At 48.8% G+C, this 18,164-nt stretch overlaps 8 protein-coding genes across 8 annotated transcripts; 2 read left to right on the top strand and 6 right to left on the bottom strand.

Annotated features, from left to right (window-relative positions):
* Positions 1-703: 703 nt before the first annotated feature.
* FSUBG_9076 (succinate-semialdehyde dehydrogenase (NADP+)) lies at positions 704-2,425 on the bottom strand (the record flags this gene model as incomplete). Its single annotated transcript, XM_036687550.1, has 5 exons — positions 704-1,289; positions 1,341-1,944; positions 1,996-2,172; positions 2,229-2,310; positions 2,390-2,425. The coding sequence occupies 5 exons, from the start codon at positions 2,423-2,425 to the stop codon at positions 704-706; spliced, it is 1,485 nt and encodes a 494-aa protein (XP_036535393.1).
* Positions 2,426-3,915: 1,490 nt separating this feature from the next.
* FSUBG_9075 (uncharacterized protein) lies at positions 3,916-5,283 on the bottom strand (the record flags this gene model as incomplete). The annotated part of the gene is made up of 3 exons (XM_036687549.1): positions 3,916-4,344; positions 4,406-4,530; positions 4,605-5,283. The coding sequence occupies 3 exons, from the start codon at positions 5,281-5,283 to the stop codon at positions 3,916-3,918; spliced, it is 1,233 nt and encodes a 410-aa protein (XP_036535392.1).
* Positions 5,284-5,879: 596 nt separating this feature from the next.
* Positions 5,880-6,889, bottom strand: FSUBG_9074 (GS1; the record flags this gene model as incomplete). Its single annotated transcript, XM_036687548.1, has 2 exons — positions 5,880-6,795; positions 6,873-6,889. The coding sequence occupies 2 exons, from the start codon at positions 6,887-6,889 to the stop codon at positions 5,880-5,882; spliced, it is 933 nt and encodes a 310-aa protein (XP_036535391.1).
* A 570-nt stretch (positions 6,890-7,459) lies between these two features.
* On the top strand, positions 7,460-8,404 carry FSUBG_9073 (tetratricopeptide repeat 1 (TTC1); the record flags this gene model as incomplete). Its single annotated transcript, XM_036687547.1, has 2 exons — positions 7,460-7,579; positions 7,658-8,404. The coding sequence occupies 2 exons, from the start codon at positions 7,460-7,462 to the stop codon at positions 8,402-8,404; spliced, it is 867 nt and encodes a 288-aa protein (XP_036535390.1).
* Positions 8,405-8,629: 225 nt separating this feature from the next.
* On the bottom strand, positions 8,630-11,083 carry FSUBG_9072 (regulatory for the arginine catabolic pathway; the record flags this gene model as incomplete). The annotated part of the gene is made up of 4 exons (XM_036687546.1): positions 8,630-9,145; positions 9,265-9,355; positions 9,409-10,621; positions 10,669-11,083. 4 exons carry the CDS (start codon positions 11,081-11,083, stop codon positions 8,630-8,632), a joined length of 2,235 nt encoding a protein of 744 aa, XP_036535389.1.
* Positions 11,084-12,832: 1,749 nt separating this feature from the next.
* FSUBG_9071 (ASTRA-associated 1) lies at positions 12,833-14,243 on the top strand (the record flags this gene model as incomplete). The annotated part of the gene is made up of 3 exons (XM_036687545.1): positions 12,833-13,053; positions 13,116-13,356; positions 13,404-14,243. The coding sequence occupies 3 exons, from the start codon at positions 12,833-12,835 to the stop codon at positions 14,241-14,243; spliced, it is 1,302 nt and encodes a 433-aa protein (XP_036535388.1).
* Positions 14,244-14,594: 351 nt separating this feature from the next.
* FSUBG_9070 (uncharacterized protein) lies at positions 14,595-15,338 on the bottom strand (the record flags this gene model as incomplete). The annotated part of the gene is made up of 1 exon (XM_036687544.1): positions 14,595-15,338. The coding sequence occupies one exon, from the start codon at positions 15,336-15,338 to the stop codon at positions 14,595-14,597; it is 744 nt and encodes a 247-aa protein (XP_036535387.1).
* Positions 15,339-15,759: 421 nt separating this feature from the next.
* On the bottom strand, positions 15,760-17,369 carry FSUBG_9069 (aldehyde dehydrogenase (NAD+); the record flags this gene model as incomplete). The annotated part of the gene is made up of 3 exons (XM_036687542.1): positions 15,760-16,934; positions 16,989-17,188; positions 17,242-17,369. 3 exons carry the CDS (start codon positions 17,367-17,369, stop codon positions 15,760-15,762), a joined length of 1,503 nt encoding a protein of 500 aa, XP_036535386.1.
* Positions 17,370-18,164: the final 795 nt, after the last annotated feature.

Here is an 18,164-nt window from a genome sequence, read left to right as displayed (position 1 = left end):
AATATTTGTTTTCGTCGTGGTTCATAGACACTTTGGAGTAGGTAGAGTTGGTTCAAGATGTGGTGGGAAACTCTCCTCAAGAAATACCTTTTGGTCGGGGAGAAAACCGAACGAAATAACAACGATTCTGCCTATCTAAGATTCAAATGTGCGTCAGAACATTATATATTCTTTTTCAGGCCGGCTGATGATAAGATACTCCTGTAACACAAACATGGTAGTGGTTCAAGAGGTCACGAATGGCCGACTAATTTAACCGAATAATTCAAGCATAGAGAAGAGCCAATCAGTGTAAATGGAACCAGCAAGCTATGGTAGATTCATGCATGAATGTTTGGAGATCGCAAATGCGGGGATAACATGTCACTTCCAACCCAGTTTGGTGCCATATATCGTCATGAATAATCAGAATAGACATCAGGTTCAACAGTCTAGCACCAAGATCCTTATGTCGATGACAGGAGACGAGGTAATTACGAGAGGCAATCCGTTTCGATCAGTAGATACACAATTGGTTTGATGGAGTGGGCGCTTTTGAACCGACGTTGTCACAACCAAGACTGGTGTTTTACTCTTTTTATTTTAGAAATCATGCTTTTGATCTCGGTCGTTATCCTGTGAGGTTTTCCCACCTCGTCATTATCATACTAAATAAAATAAATCCCTTTTTTGCTCGCTCAAATGCTTTTATGCAACTCCCACTCTAATTGTTGAGGTTGCCAATGGTAATAGACTTGATGTTTTGGTACTCGGCCATACCGTACAGACTGCCCTCCTTTCCGTAGCCGCTCTCCTTGACACCGCCAAAAGGTGCCTCGGCAGCACTGATCTTGCCTGTGTTAGCACCCACCATACCAACTTGCAACTTGTGGGCAACCCGCATAACACGGCTGATGTCCTTGGAGAAGAAGTATCCAGCGAGACCGAATTCGGTGTCGTTGGCCAGACGGATGGCATCCTCCTCGGTCTCAAATTCAAATACAGGGGCAAGGGGACCGAATGTCTCGTCCTTAGCGACGGCCATTTCTTGCGTGACGCCAGTGAGGACGGTGGGCTGGTGGAAGAATCCGGGGCTGTCGGGGGTGCTGCCGCCGGTGGCGATCTTGGCACCCTTGGATGTGGCATCGGCAATGTGCTCCTTGACCTTGTCGACAGCAGATTTATTGACGAGGGGACCTTGGGTGGTGGACTTGTCAAGACCACCGCCCATCTTCAGGGCGTTGACCTTCTCGACAAGCTTGGCAGTGAACTCCTTGGCGACACTCTTCTGGACGTAGAGTCGGTTGGCGCTGAAGATACGTTAGCTATGTCTATTCTACTTGGAGAATATCTCGACTTACCAGACACAGGTTTGACCAGAGCATCGGAACTTGCAGAACATGGCACCCTCGGCAGCGAGGTCAAGATCGGCATCCTCAAAGACAATGAAAGGGGCGTTTCCACCAAGTTCCAGGCTGACCTTCTTCAAGGTACCTGTAGCAAGCTTGGCAAGATACTTTCCAACGCCAGTAGAACCAGTGAAAGAAATCTTCTTGACGAGAGGGTTTGTGCACAACTCAGTAGCAGCCTGACGGTCGCGAGTGGGAAGAACCTGAATGGTCGCAGGAGGAAGACCGGCCTCGATGGCAAGCTTGGTGAAAGCAAGGGCGGAGTAGGGAGTCTCGGAGGGGGGCTTGATGACGACGGAGCATCCGGCAGCCAGAGCGGGAGCGATCTTGCGGGTGATCATGGCGGCAGGGAAGTTCCAGGGGGTGATGATGCCGCAAACACCGACGGGCTCGCGGATGGTCATAAGGGTGGTGTGAGGAGAGGATGAGGGGATAGTGACACCGTAGGATCGAGTGGCCTCCTCAGCGAACCAGGAGATGAAGCTGGCAGAGTAGATAACCTCACCCAGTGCTTCGGCGTATGTCTTTCCGTTCTCGAGAGAGAGGATCTTTGCGACTAGAGGTCGGGTCAGTGTGAAACCGTGAACATGTAAAGGACACAACGTACGGTCCTCCTGGTGAGAGAGAACCAGGTCATACCACTTTCTCAGAAGGGCGCCACGGCTCGCACCAGTTGTGCTATCAAAGTACTTTGTCTGGGCAGTATCGGCGCTCTTGATGGCAGTCTGGAAATCTTCGAGCGTGCAGTTGGCAACTTGGCCGAGGACGGTGGCAGTGGAGGGCTCTGAGGTTCCAATTAGCTTCTGAATAATCGGTACTCATGATAACGGTGTCACGAACCGAAAACATCGAACTTGTTCTCCTTGGCGACCCATTTTCCATCGATGAAAGCATCCTGGATGAAAAGGCTCTTGTCCTTAAGCTGTTGAGTTCGTTCAATGTTAGCATCGCGAGTCTCAGTGAGGGGCAGATGAGGTGCCTCATGACTGAGGGGCACATACGCCAGCAATGACCTCCTTGTGGTAGCTCTCAGCCATTATGTCGGTGTATTATGAATTTGGCGATGAAAACTTGGCTCGAGTCAAAGAGAAGAAAGGGTCAAGGAATGGGAAGAGAAAGAAGTTGAGGGATGAAGGCCGAGCTACAAAAAGGTTCCGGTCTACGTCCAAGTAAATACAGACGAAAAGATCCACGAGAGCTCCTACAAACGTCACATGGTCGCACTAACCCTTTGTAACCCCACTGGTCGAGCATGCCTTAACCGTTGCATTATGTCCGTATAGTGAAATATTGCTTCAATTGAGACCAGTCATGTCAAAGAACCTCCCAATTCCGGTTCCAGTTGGGGTCATGGAGCTGCGAGGTCGGGGATGTGGAGGGGAGGACCACTGTAAATTAAGCGTTTCCTCACTGAAAATGTCCTCTGGAGGAACCGGTAAAGGCCGGAACCGGGCCGGGGTAGACTTACGGCCCCGGTAGTTGGAGATCGGGAATTAGGATCCGGCCCCGGGAACCGATGTAAGTACGTAAAGAACTTGGGCATTTCTATTACTCTTTATGGGTTGGTATGCCGAGGTGGTTGTCAACTCGATTGGCTTCTGGGGCGAGTTTCTGGGGAAACCTGTGGAGTTGGCTTCCATTCTCATCATGAGAAGCCTAGAAATTTGCCAAAGGCAGTTGGACTTCTCATGATGGTGCTCGCGGCATGGTTTGTCAGCATTTCTATGGAGAACTCCTGTACCGAAAGAGTCTGATGATCCCACGGAGCCGAAGTGGACATGGAGGTGTTTTGTAGGCCTCATAAACTAGTTACCTCTCTTGGTTCGGTTGCTTGCTTGACCGGGCCGTTTAGAATGCGACATGACGGCCAGAATTCCAAGACAAGAATATTATCTCGGGTTATTCTTAAGTAATGGTGTATTGCGCTGCATAGTATCACTGCCTTTGCCGAGCCTGATGCAATTCGTACAGTGATAGGATCATGAGTACAGTCAGTGTCCAGAGTTGGTGAACCACTTCCCCATTCGATCCCCGCCACCATGATGAACCGCGATGCTTTATTCTTCTCCGACAGATTCCGGCAACCAAATGCGATGCCTACTCCCTCACTAGCCATCGCGCGAAACTTCTTGATTAGGAAAGGCTGATACACCTTCTTCAACAATCTGGGGAAATCACAATAATCAATTCAAGCATTCTTGACTTGGCCCTTCAACCTGGCTTCATAAGACGACAGTTACTTACCTGCCAAGTTCGTTCCAAGTTATCCTCGGCTTGTATGATCATATGTACCTTATGAGAGCAACTGTCTCTCGCCTGAGACCGAGGTCTCGGCCTAGACCATATTCCTACGGATGCCCTGGCCCATGAGCGCAAAACGAGTCCTCATCGGCATACAATCAGGTGCTGAGACGTTAGTCTGAGGGCTTGAACTGACATTCAAGCTCCAAGGTACCCCAGGTTCGATAAAAACAGCTGTTGAATCACAAGTATCCCTAATACCAAACTCGAGTTTCATGCAAATCGCTTAGAAAACAGCATCGCCTCGGTACGCCTTGTCCAAGGTGACTTTACAGGCATCATTCTTCATTCTCTCTGCATCCCACATGACATATCCGATGCTTCTCAGCCCGTAGATAAACCTCATTGGGGCAAATGCGTGCTCACCTAAGCGATATCTCTCATGCGCATGATCATAGTGTACCTTCATCCATGTCTGTCTTGGTTGATCATCAGTAAAAGCATCGTCAGCGTCGACTTCCCTCGCTAGCCTATCAATATCTTCAGCTCGCCAAACTTCGTTTCTCTTATTTGGCTTTCTTCCACGGTTGAACTGCTCAAGATCTTCCTCAAGCATGTTTTGGCAAGGGCTGATAGCCTCACTAAGTGAAGCTTGCCACTCTTCGTAAGTTGAGGCCTTGAGAAGCTGACTGAGACGAGGAATACCGAGGGACATCTGGGATATCGTCAGTAAGCATCAGGAAATCGCATAGTCCCAGACAAATGCTGCAACTCACGCATCTTTGCTCCTCCAACGATTGAGTCTTTTCAGCTAGCCACTCGGTAAGATTGTCTCCCCACTGAACGCCATTGACAACTACTTGCCTATAGGCTGGGGTTGCGGACAAGATGGTCAGCATGACTAGATTCAGGGCGCAAGTTAGGATCGCTCATTTGAAGTCTGTATGTGAAGGATTATTAGGGTGTCAACCTTACCACCCGTTAATCTTGTCTCAAGAAAGTCATAAACACAAGCCAGTTGTTCATTGACCCATGGAGAATGCCGATCAAAGAACAGCTTTTTCAGTTCGTTGTCAGAGCTCGAATCTTCTTTTTCTTCTTCATCGTCATAAGATGGGAAAAGATCAATTTCCTGCTCCTTGTCGAGGAAAAGGTTTCGATGTATCTGAAATCGATAGAATGCGCGAGAGATTCGATAGCATTCGCCAGGAGAGAGACCTTGGCCACTTTCAATGGGCTTATGTTGGTTTACACCATGAAGCTTGCTCAGAGAACACAAAGCAAACTCATCCCTTAGGCCTGACAATGCATCATTGACTCTGACAACCTCAACGGCTTCACCTACCGTTAAGTGAAGTTGACTGCCGTCCACATTTCGCATAGAATTGTTGTAGCAATGGGTCAGAAACTCCTCCGCGCTTATACTGCTTGTTTCCCTTACCGACTTTTGCGACTTGAATGCGGTAAAAGCCAACGGAAGCAAGTTGTTGGGAATCTGACTGCGAATAATATCCACAGGCAGACTTGGGGTATCCAAAAGAGCAGAGTAAAATATTCGATGGCTTAGCAGAATAGGAGGAAGCTCTTGGATGTTATCCAGCAAACGCAGAACATCAGCAATAAGATGAAGCGGCAGGGATAATATTGAAGCCATCGAGTGACATTGATGATGAGCAACAACTGGACAGCACCGTGAGAAACATTGGGTTCATATAGCATACATAGGGAAATCTCGGGAGCATTCTGCCTCTGTAATGGCATGACACAGACGGTGCCACGTTGATCAAAGCACATGAAGCTGATACTGTGGTGGTATTACTCTCAAGTCAAGGTGGTCTTATTCCTCTCCCCACACTCGCAGCTCATCCTGGGGTTGAAACGCGGGGAGACGTACCGCACGTCAAAATTGTCGGTCTTGATAAGCTCCTATTGCCGTAAGTTTACAGGGTCCAGCCATGACATGTCACATAGAAATAGGTAATCGATTCTTGCTTGGGTATCATGTCCTGAAATTCATTATCTATTCTCGTATGTGACCAACGCAACAAAGTAAGCCAACTGCATAATAGCAAATTCTTTACGCCACATCGTTTTGTCTAAACCGTTCTGTTCTCGCCCATGTCCTCATCGATGGTAATTCGTCAGAAGTAACACCAAAAATGATGCATTGCCATGCATCTAGTTGCGCGGACCGTAGTCCAGCGACTTCTTCATCATCAGCGGCCCGCCAGGAATGATTGGCTCAGTCTCCTAGACTTCAGCAACAATATCCTGGGGCACCTCTTTCATGCAATCCTCCTTCTCAACCTCGAGAGGAGGGACGACGATGCCAAACTTTTCGTAAGGGAAGTCAGCAAGGCTGAGCATGTACTCGGCCCAGCCATCGTCAATCTCACCAACCTGGTGGAGATCGACTTCTCCAGCCTCACCAGTGCGTCCAGCGAGGACCTCAGCCTCCCGTCCATCGTACTCTTTCTTCAACATCGGATGAGGGCACCAGATCACGCGCATACCGGCACGACGGCCAGCCTCGACACCGGGGACTGAATCTTCGAAAACAAGGCACTCCTCGGGGGTGATGGGTCGTTCGCCAGCAGGAAGACTGTCGTTGATGGTCTTCAGAGCGAGAAGGAAGATGTCGGGCAGAGGCTTTCCACGGCCTGGAGTCAAGCGGGAATCGTCTCCAAGAACACGGCGGTGGGAAGGGAAAACAGCAAAAAGCTCCTCGAGGTGGCTTGTCTTGACACGGAAGTTGCCCAGATGAGAGCTAGTGGCCAGAGCGATATGAACTCGTTGAGGGCCACTGCTGGACTTGTCCTTAGCTTCAGTAGTAGCACCGTCCTTAACCTCCCAATATCGGGTTCGGCCTAGGTGGCCAAGCAAGTCGACGATGCCAGGGAGAGGCTTTGTGTCTGGAAACAGCTGCTTCTGGAGCATGGTGTTCTCGGCAACGTACTCTTCGGAGGTGATGGGGAGCTGAGCCCAGTCGTGGAAGATCTTGTTGGCTTGAGGGCCAGGGCGTCCCTGAAGCTTGGCCTTGATAGACCATGGGAGAGTTCCCTTGCCATACTTTTCGAGGATGATGTTGACACACTTGGTGTAGATGTCTTCGGTGTCGAGAAGAAGGCCGTCCATGTCGAAAAGACAGGCCCGAACAGGAGGGAAACTAGAGGGTGAGGTCTGATTAGTATAGCCCTGGCGATCGAACAATGCTTGAATATTAGTCAAGGAGAATAAACATACTCAGTACGAGGAGCCATTGCGTCTGGATCCAAGAGTTGGCAATTAGAGACAGTGGATGGGTATCGGAGTGCGGTATCAGAACAAAAAAGAACCGGCAGATCAGAACTTGCTATACTGAGAAGGTACTATTAGCAAGAGAGATGTCGAAGAAAAGAAAGACGAGGCAATCGCGAGATTTATTTTGATAACCGAACAAGAACGGACGGAAACTAACAAGCGCGGGGCAACTTTTTGCTCGCCGATCAGTGAATCGACAGTGAATCATTCCGCTGAATACCCCGCGGCGGGTCAGTGTATTTCCACTAAGCCCACTGTAGCCTAGCAAATGATTAAGGTGGGCAGGGCGGGCAGGAACCACATGGAATTCATTTCATGAGGCTCATGAGATTGTGCTTTGAATGTTTCTTCATTAAACATCCATTTGTTTCTGTCTCTCATCACAACGCGGCCAGTCCCCGCCACTTGCAATTGAATTTTTGCATTGTTTTGACCAATTCTGCTTGCATCAACACGACAAATCTGTCCTTTCATCCTATGGTTTGATCTTTGTCATAGCAATAATACGTCATTTGTCCTTGCCAACGAATATGAGCACAACCGAGCCTAGCAAAGATGATGTAGCCAAATCGACGGACGTCGAAAAAACGAAAGACAACGCCGAGGCTGCAGATGGACAAGAACTCAAGTTCACACCAGAAGAGGAAGAAGTAAGTGGCCTCGTTTTGTATCCCATCACTATCTTGTAACTTTGATACCCAACCTCAGCTACTAAGACTTGCATACAGGCTTTATTGAAAGAGTCTACTGCATCCAAAGATGAGGCGAATACGTTGTTCGCCGCCAAGAAGTACCAAGATGCTTTGGAAAAATACGACGATGCTGTCAACTCCTGTCCTAAATACCTACACTACCCACGCGCAGTCATCTACAGTAACATCGCCGCCTGCCATATCCAACTTGAGGACTGGAAAGAGGCCATTAAGTCAGCTTCTGATTCCCTAAAAGCCCTGGAGAAGCTTGAGCAAAGTGACCCCCGGCTGAGCCCTGAGGGTAATAAGTCTGATGAGAAGAAGGAGAAGAAGGAAGACGACGATGTCGAAGAGGAGATAATCAGTAACGGTGCTTCACGTGCCGCACCAGCTCCCAATGCCGATAATGCGGAGCTCAAGACACTTCAGGCCAACATTCAGCGCATCCGATGCAAAGCTCTTATGCGAAGGGCTCGTGGTCGTTCAGAGGCTGGTGGATGGCATAATCTTGCCGGCGCAGAAGAAGATTGTAAGGCACTCGCCGCGAAGCCTGAAAGCTTGGCTCCAGCAGACCTTCGAGTTGTTCGGAAGCAATTACGAGACTTACCTCCTCGCGTCAAAGCAGCGCAAGAGAATGAGATGGGCGAGATGTGGGGTAAACTGAAAGACCTTGGAAATGGCATCTTGAAGCCATTTGGATTGAGCACAAACAACTTCCAGATGGTCAAGGACGAGAAGACCGGAGGCTACAGTATGAATTTCCAGCCTGGAGGAAGCTCTTGAACGACACGGCGTGCCCCTTGAAGATATCAGAGAATCTACCCTGACATTCTGTTGAACCGACGAAAAGAACTCCAATTCCCGCAATATAGAGAAAAGCAATAGATATCCCAACGCCGTCTATTTTACCCTTTTTTTTTTCGCCATAAATATTTCATCTCCCAACTTTTGGCATGGCAGGGCTTTCCTTGTCAACTAGGTACGTACGTACTGTGAGTATTTAAGTCCCTACGATGGTGGTGGATCAAACGAGCTCGATCGACTTGGTGGCTCATACCAATTCTGGTACGGATGGTTGGGCAGCTTGAAATCGGCGAAGCTCAATGGGTTGACCGGTGTTTTCGTTCCCACAGAGCCCATGACAGGCGGTGTCAAAATTCTCGACGGTGTCAAAGACATGGAGGCTCTTCGGACCGCTGATATTACCGACTCCTGGCTGTTCTCTGTTTTCGGGCTCGAGGTGGGCATCTTCATACGCTCCCAGCCCCATTCTTTCTTGAGCTCCATCTCGATGGCACCCAAACGCCAGCCATTTGTGCTATTGAACCTATCAAGGACCTCGAGGATCTCGTCTTGTTCGTTTGGATTCGTTAGCACAGCAGCTGCAATTGCTAAGCAACGGATCGCAACTGTAGCAACCCCCTTGTCTGTGGTATGGGCAACAATGCCGCAGACCTGATAGGCATGCTGCAGCTGCAAGAATCGCATCCTCTCCGAAGTCGCTGGGGATTCCAGGGGATGTGTCTGTGAAAGGATGCAATGTGCAGTGTGAGAAAGCAGTTGGCCTATTGTTGCCTCCCGCTGAATCATCCTAAGCACAGATTAATTCCATGCTTTAGCAGCTGCGATGATATTTCACGTACCATATACCGGGAAATAGCGATTTGCTTGTCGACTTTTCCGCTTTCACATAACCAAAGGGGCGCATCTTTCTCGGGCAATGGATGTTCCAACCTTGACAGAGGTTTCTAAGCTCATGCCACTGAGAAAGACGGTTTCTTACCCACATTTGTTCGTTATGAGGGCCAATATCATCAGGTCGGGACGCAGTTGCTCGGAAGTTCGCAACCTTCGCAATGATGTAGAGCGCACGGTGTACCCATGTTTGCTCATCCTCATCCTCGTCATCCTGGTTATTATTATGAGACCCGAGGCTCATTCCCCATTCGTCAGGACTCCACGTTGTCTGCCAATTTGTTGCCAGGCAATTGAGAACTTCAATCCCTATGTTCAACCAGAAGCAGGCCAGTCCAATCCCGGTACTCCTGGCATCCCATCCACATTCTCGCACAAGAGCTCTCGAACCTGCTATGTGACTCATACGCTGGGCAGGCTTTTCGCACATAATCTCGTATACGTTCAGAACGATCGCTGTCGTGGCACACTCGGCAGTGTTTCGATCAGGGTTCTGGAGGCTTCGAAGGAGCTGCGTGGTCGCGGTATTGTAGTAGAACAGCGCTTTGTCATGATTCTCTGGGGCAGCTAGAGAAGTATGTTTGACACCACATGCCAGAAGGGCATTGAGGAGCATTGTTGACCTCAGAGCGTGATACGGAATGCTTCGGGTGAAATGTTTCTCCCGGTTGAACGAATCCATCCAAACAGCCACTTCTTCGACAAAAACTTGCATGTAATGGATTTCTTCGGCTGATGTCAATATGTTGCGGCCCACCGGCTCGTCGCTCTGGGTTGCTAAAGGTTGCACATGGTCATCCTCGAAGACTTGTTCGACAAGCGGCCTTTCAATTTGAGGCGGTGTGTCTAGCTGGGGTATCACCAAATTTTCCGCCTCTTCTTTCGACGTTTGCTGTGCCAGAGAACGGTTTCTCATGGCCATCAGCTGCTCTGGAAATACTTCTGCTCGTGGGGTCACAACAGCCTTTGTTGATGACGATGGTGTGGCTATATGCGACGCGTCGCTCAGAGTCCCATGTTCATTTTCGTTAAGCTCAAGCTTGACACCGGTGTCTGTTTTGAATCTTGGGTTTTCTGAAGGTCCAGCGACGGCGTTATCCTGAGAATAGTTGAAATGGTGTTGCGCACCAGGTTGAAGTCTATCAGCTGATGCATCTATACCTTGGAAATGAGTTGCGGTGGCTTGATGCACTGTTTCGTACCGACCATCGCTATCTTCAACAATTTCAGAAGCGTATGGTGCATATCGTCCAAGTCCGCCCTGATATTCTGAGGCAATGTCCCGCGATTCATCTTGGAACTCGACTGCGCCTGGATTAGCACAAGTCATTCATGTCGGCCGCACTCCATACCTTCCCAGCCTCCAGGATTTGGTGTAGCAGCAATAGGTTGGAGGTTGACTTCCAGAAAGTTAAGGCGTACTCCTCTTTTACATTCACGGCCTCGCTTTCGGCAGTTCATGCAATCAGGCACGGCTTCGTCACACTTCAGATGTCTCTCCCGGCATGTAAGACATCCTGTTCGGACCCTTCTTCCTTTGACTGGAGTCGGATTTGACGTCGGCATAGGACTTTGAAGAGTCATCTCTCTGGGATTTTCCATGGATAGACCTGCAGGGTCTTGGCTGGTGCTCGGGGGTTCGGAGATCGGGGTCGCCCCCATATGTGAATGCGGTTGAACTTCAAAATCGAACATTTCAAAGTCGAGATTGTTGTCGGTCGCATAGGGTCCTGGTGAATAACCTTGCCATTCCGCAGGGAACGGCATTGTCTGCCTTTCATTGGAGTCTTCATTTTGCATCGCCGCACCGAAACTGACACCAAGAACGGCGATGTCATTGGGGCTTGTTTGAGCAGACACTATAACCTACCTGGCTCTCTACAGGAGGCCAGGGCAGTGGTGTGGGATTTCCCGTTCAGAATGCTGAAGTAGACGAGACAGCTTTGGAGTTTTGGTGTTGCAGAATGAGTGCTTTTGCTGTTACATTTGAGGCCAGATGACGGGCCACCTACAAGTCGAAAGATTCTAGAAGATCGAACGGAAGCATGGAATGAAATCATTGCTTGGGCCAGGCCACGGCTTCTGGTCCGGTTTCCCTACCCCGGGCTCGGTATAGAAAACCGTCGCAGGTTCGGGATTGTCGTTGTGGCTCCACAGTCGGTCGGAGTAAGGACTAGGAGCGATAAGGCGGGGTGTAGTAATGAACGACCATGAACAAGAGAGTGAACCGGACGGGACTCGATGAATATAAATTCAAGGGTGTATCGATGTCGGTCAGCATTAGGTGTCTGAGCTTCTCTAACAACTGAATTTGCCCGCCTGATTCCGAGCGCTGCATCACGGTTATATGGCGAAACACCATGACCTTAACCAAGGTACGCAAGCCAATAATCACGGAGCGTACTCCGGCTGTCGTGCGAGTACAAGTAGCCTCTTCTCTCGGCTGTGATTCGGAGAGCAGGCTGACTGGTACTGAGACCATTACACCGGATGGCGTCTGTGTTCAATTTCAGTTCTGTCCTGTCTTATTATTAAGAACAGAAAGGAGCATGCGTTAAAAGAGGCATGATGATGCTGGACGCTACAAGAGTCAAGTGTCCGGCCATATGGCTCAACCTGGATGACAGATGCATGCAAGACTATCCACCAAAGTTGGCGACGGAGCTTATAGGACAACGCTGCAGTTGGTTCCTTGAGCGAATTTAACTGTCACGTATGACTCGAGTGTTATATGTATGGATTACACATGTGGCGCCCAGGATTGATGAAACTCGGCTTACATGCTAATGCCTGAAATTACCGGAATCCGGAAGAGAGGGATGCTCGTATTAGGATCGGACATGGCTTCCATCCATCCGCAGGCTTCGCTTATTGAATCGGCTGTCGATGTCGCTCGTGCACCACGATGTCTTTTCCTGCGGCAAGAGTCAGCCCCATCAGACGATGTACGATGCGAGGCGAGCTACACGAGTTGAGTGGCACGGGTACGCCCGAATTATACAACAATTTTGGAAATTCGGTTGTAAGTGATAGGTAGGACGAAAGCAATAGCCCAAAATAACTCGGGCTTGACAGCCAATGGTAGCACATTGAAAACACTACCTGAAGACATTTCCAATATGGAATATATAATATTTGTTTTTAGAGATACATACAAACTGTTCATGCATAAATTATGTACCTATCTAGATCGTAGATTTTTAATTATCGTCTTGTCTAAGTGTTTAGAAATTCATTCGTTGATCCGTTTGTCCGTAATGATCAGCCAGCTATGTGCCACCCTAGATCTCGTCCGAAAACACTCAGAATAGTTTCAGACTCTTTGTATTGCTTATATAGTCAATGAAATGCTGTTGGATGGATTATTCGTCAGTCTAAATCTGGCCGACAGAATAATGTTTATAGATATGGGCTTCATACGATGGTTGTCCCACAGCGACTCTTAGAAAAATAACCCAACTCAATCAGCTTTCAATTTCTCATTTCTCACCATGACTACACATACTCGTCAAAAACATGGATCCTTCAACACCGACACCAAAATCCATATTGCGCGGACACAAATCTCAAATTCACACAGCAGCATTCGTCAGATCCAATGAACGCCTCATTACAGGCGATGCGGATGGCTTCGTGGTGCTATGGGACCTCACAATAATGCGCCCACGAGCTGTTTGGCGTGCCCACGAAAAGGCTCTATTGGGTGTTGGCGGCTGGGGGGACGACAAAATCATCACGTAGCTGCTCTATCAAAAATCAGTAATGACTAGAGAATACCTTTACTGACAACACTTTGCAGGCATGGTCGTGATTTAAAGCTCATAGTGTGGAAACTTGGCGAGGCGGATGAGGAGAACCTCAGCACAGCATTGCCAGTGGAAGAGGTTGCTACACCAAGACCGCAACCATGGATGCTACATCTCCTTGAAGTCAACACCTTGAACTTCTGCGCTTTCGCCATTTGTTCGACTGCGCCTGGCTCTGTCGATATCGCCTCTGAGGTGCTGATCGCGGTGCCTAATACTTTGCACTCAGATGCTGTATGGAGAGTCTCTACCATATTGTGATCAGGGCTGATTTTCCATAGATCGACATCTACCAATTGCCTTCGCAAAGACGGATTCATACCATCAAGGCTGGTGATAAAACGGGTATGGCCATGTGCCTTGCTCTCTTGCACCACAAAGACGCTCTCACGCTCATTGCTGCCTTTGAAAATGGTTACGCGACTGTGCACCGTCTTGAGTCCGATGATCAGTGGGTTACAACGTACCATTCCCAGGCCCATTCACAACCTGTCCTGTCCTTGAGCGTCTACAATGGCTATTTCATCACGTCCAGCGCCGACTCTATTATCGCCAAACATCCTATTCCTACCGATCTGTTCTTTCCTCTGGAAGACACTGTATCTCCTGAAAGCACCGAGCGTGTAGTAGAGATAGTAGACGAAGAACCCAAGGCGAAGTCACTTCTATCCACTGGCCTGAAGTCTTCATCGTCACAGGGGCTGAAGCTTTCTCGTAAGGGCATTGCGTGGAAAGATCCGCTCAAAGCCATCAACACCAAACACTCCGGACAACAGAGCCTAGATATACGATCCGATGGAAGGATCTTTGCTACTGCAGGATGGGATTCAAAAGTGCGAGTGTACTCTACAAAAACCATGAAAGAACTCGCTGTTTTAAAGTGGCATGCAGTTGGATGCTACGCCGTTGCATTCGCCGATGTTAGGATATCGGATCAGACGGTGAAAGAAAGCTCTACGTCTGACGATAGTCAACCCACGGGCAGTTCAAGCACGCGGACGGGGTCGTTGGTTCGAACAGGGCTGAGCGTCAAAGAGCAACGAATAGCTACAGCGAGAAAAACACATTGGATTGCAGCAGGGGCGAAAGACGGCAAGATTAGCTTGTGGGATATTTATTAGCTTTGTATGTAAACAAGATGCTATAACGGATACTGCTTCACTAGATAGATTTGTAGCAAATTCCGCCTTGCTCTGTGAAGCGGAAAAGAGAGCATCTCTTGATAAAGATGTGATCGAAATGGGCCGGCCTGGCTTTCGAACAAACGTGAAAATGCAAAAGTAACAACGCTGATAACTTGGATCCAAAATACGGTCAGCTCATGGTATCTTCAAACGTCTAGTTGCGCCGTTAGATTCCTATGTCTTGGCATCAGCCATCGATGCACTCACGATCATACTCCCAACATCCTCTGTCCGCGTGCCGCACTTGTCTGTGACTGACATCAGCGAAAACTGCACACTTGAAGTATTTTATGGACGGGAGCCCACCATCATGAGACGAGTCGCCGACTTGTTTCCATTTGACAGCTCAGACCATATTCTGATCACCCACGCGGTAACGAGGGCATCACGAAGTTCCTGAGTCATCTCCGCTGTAACGAAGAGACTTATACGGCCCTGTTCATCCTGGATTTCTCTCGCTATTATGTCGCCATAGCAGTCTCTCCACTCATATGCGACGCCTTTACTCCGTGATTCGCAAGCTTCGTACAAGACACCATCGGCTCGAAACTTGCGACCTGGCCCTCTCACCATCCGCTCGAACCGAAAGCCCTTGAGCTGCCGCAGAATATTACCGGAGCGGAAACAAGACACTCCAAAGCTTGTTAGCGCTCGTTGTGAGGTAGCTTCGGCATGGTACGGAAAAGACGGGAACTCGGCAGCAGTGGGATGCTTGAGATCGAAGAGGTGACGATTTTTCAGCACGACCTGGGGAAGACCGGCCGATGTCTTTGTAACGGGGTCTACGCGCTCGACTTTGACATTGCGATCGTTATCGTGGAGGTAGCTGATGTCGTGGGAGAATTCGTAGAGCGGGGGGTCTTGAGGGTCGGTTGAGTAGATGAAGCGTCCTGCGATGAAGAGCGTTGCAGGGCCGAGAATTGAAGCTTTAGGGCGGGTTATAGTGGTGGGGGTTGTGTAGTTGGGAGCAGCAGTGGTGTCGTAGGAGGGCAATTCCAGGTCGGAATAGTTGGGCGGAGGCAGGGCCGTCATTTTTGGATGCAATGATGATCGGTAACCGATGATAGATTGGTTAGGAGTAAAATCGATGAATTAAACAGAGAAGTAAATATTAATGCAACTGTCGCGTGCAGTCAATCACTATCTACAGGACTTGTAAAGCTGTTATGACGTGTATCACTTAGTGACTAGGGGCGGCAACGACGGGCTAGGCCATAGCCTCACAAGCGGAGATCAGTGGGCTCATAACTAAGACTTCGCCTCAAGTCAGTTTCACAAGGCTCAATAACAGCGTCCCAGCAGCCAGCTTTAGCGCAATATTGACTGGTCATTGGTGCATCCTGGTATTTGTGATAATTCCTAATAAATACGACGATAATACGCCAAAACTCCAATTCCACAGACCCCAGACCCCTGTCATATGCTCAGAGTTTCACACACTTTTTCAGCTTCCCTACAGACGAGAACCAAGATTGACGTGTACGGACTTTGTGTTGCTGTACGCCTCGAGGCCAGCCTCACCGAGCTCACGGCCAATACCGCTCTGCTTAACACCGCCGAAGGGGATGTAGGGTTCGCTGTCTTGTGTGCTGTTGATCCAGACCATACCGGCCTCGATCTCAGCAGCGACGCGGTGCGCACGCTCGACGTCCTTGGTGAAGACAGCTGCGCCGAGACCGTATGTAGAGTCGTTGGCAAGCTTAAGAGCCTCCTCTTCGTTGCTGAACTTGGTGATGACAACGACAGGGCCGAAAATCTCCTCACGGAAGACTCGCATCTGGTGGTGCACATCACCGAAGACGGTGGGTTGGACGAAGAAACCCTTCTTGGAGGCATCGACAGGCTGGCCACCAGCGAGCAGAGTAGCGCCTTCAGACTTTCCAATCTTGATATACTCAAGAATGCGGTCGTATTGCTGTCGAGAGACTTGGGGACCCTGATAGGTCTCGGAATCCCATTGGTGGCCGACCTTGCTGACAGTCTTGGTGGTCTCGATGAATCGCTGGACAAACTCGTCGTAGACCTTGTCCTGAACTAATAGGCGAGAAGTAGCTGTGCAGATCTGGCCCTGGTTGGACATGATGCCCATATGTGACCACTTGACAGCCTCATCGAGGTCACAGTCGGAGAAGACCAAGAGAGGCGACTTGCCACCCGTCTCAAGGGTAATGTTCTTGAGGGTCTTGGAGGCCATCTCCATGATCTTAGCACCCGTAGCAGTGGAGCCAGTGAAGGCAACCTTCTCAACAAGAGGGTGCTGAACCAGGGGAGGACCGGCCTCGCCACCATAACCGTTAAGAGCGTTGAAAACACCAGGAGGGAATCCGACGTCCTTGAAAGCCTGACCGAGGAGAAGGATGCTGAGGGGTGTTTGCTCGGCGGCCTTCATAACGATGGTGTTACCGCATGCTAGCGCAGGACCGATCTTCCAGGCGGCCATGGCGAGAGGGTAGTTCCAGGGAATGATCTGGGCGACTACACCGAGGGGTTGGCGGAGGGTATATGCGAGCTTGTTGGGGTTGGCGGTGATGGTTTGTCCGGTGATCTTGTCGGCCCAGCCAGCGTAGTAGCGGATAGTGTTGATGACCTCGACAACATCGCCGCCCTCAGCATCGGCGTAAATCTTGCCTGCCATTGTGTCAGTGATTCGCAAATCAAAGCATTTGGGTAGTGCTATCTTACCATTGTCCCAGGCCTCAGAGGTAGCGAACATCTGTGTGCGCTCCTCAATGTAGTCGGCGAGCTTGTTCATAAGAGCACCTCGCTGAGGAGGGGGCATCTTCTTCCATGAGGGTGCATGGAATGCGGCATGGGCGGCCTTGACAGCCTTATCAACATCGTCAGCGCTGGCTGCATGAACTGTGGCGATCTCCTTCTCGGTACTGTAAACATCATATTAGCTGGTGTTTGGATGACCGGGGAGAAGCGAACTCACGCAGGGTCGATGGATGTAATCGTTTGCTTCGATGAGCCAGGAACAAACTCGTTGTTGATGAAGAGACCGGTCGGCTGCTTATACTTGACGCCGTTGGGGGCCTCGAGGTTCACGAACAAGTCCGACATGTTGCTGAAGCGTTTCTGTGTAGTTGTGATAGATCGGCCAAGAGGAGATGATGAGAGTCGATACGGCGATTGTGATAAAGGTCGAGATAGAGAAGGGTACACTGAACGACAGAAACCAACGAGTGGAAGTCTCGATACAAGGGCAGCGCCCATCTTCTTATAGCTCCTCAGAGACATGGCTTGAGAGGGGTAGCTCGGGGTCCAATCCAACCCAGCGCCTCCGTCTTAAGTCTAGCTAAGTATGTACTGTATCTGTATGTATCTGGAGTCAAAGTTATCACCTGCATCCCCCGCAGTCAATGGCCTCGAGAATTACAGTCCGCAGGGGTATCAAATGTGCATTTCTGCATTTTCAGTTGTACCTTACCTTACCGCAAAATAGGTTAAAATACCCCTTATTAGCTAGTTAAAGGGCAGGTACTAATGCTTTTTTTTACCTATTTTTTTTACTTAAAATTAAGATTTTTAAAGAATTAGTACCTTATAACTAACTTTTACTATTAAATAATATAAATTATAATGCAGTTAATTAAAGTTATTATAACTATAAAGCTAGTAGCTTTATATAAGGCTAGGACCTATTTTTTATTATAATACTATAATTACCTTAATTTTATACTTTTTATAGCTATTTTTTTAATTATTAATAACTTTAATTACTAATTTTAAAATCTATAAAGATAAAAGACTAGTTTAAAGATTTAAAGGATATTAGGGATATTAAAAAATAGCTAAAAATAGCTTTATTTATTATTAAGATAAACTAACCTTTAAATAAAGCTATAGTTATAGCTA

The sequence above is a fragment of the Fusarium subglutinans genome (genome assembly GCF_013396075.1).
Source record: "Fusarium subglutinans strain NRRL 66333 chromosome Unknown NRRL66333_c0000134, whole genome shotgun sequence".
Lineage (NCBI taxonomy): Eukaryota > Fungi > Ascomycota > Sordariomycetes > Hypocreales > Nectriaceae > Fusarium > Fusarium subglutinans.
The sequence above is the reverse complement of the archived record's forward strand: the minus strand, read 5'-3'. Positions and strand labels throughout refer to the sequence as shown.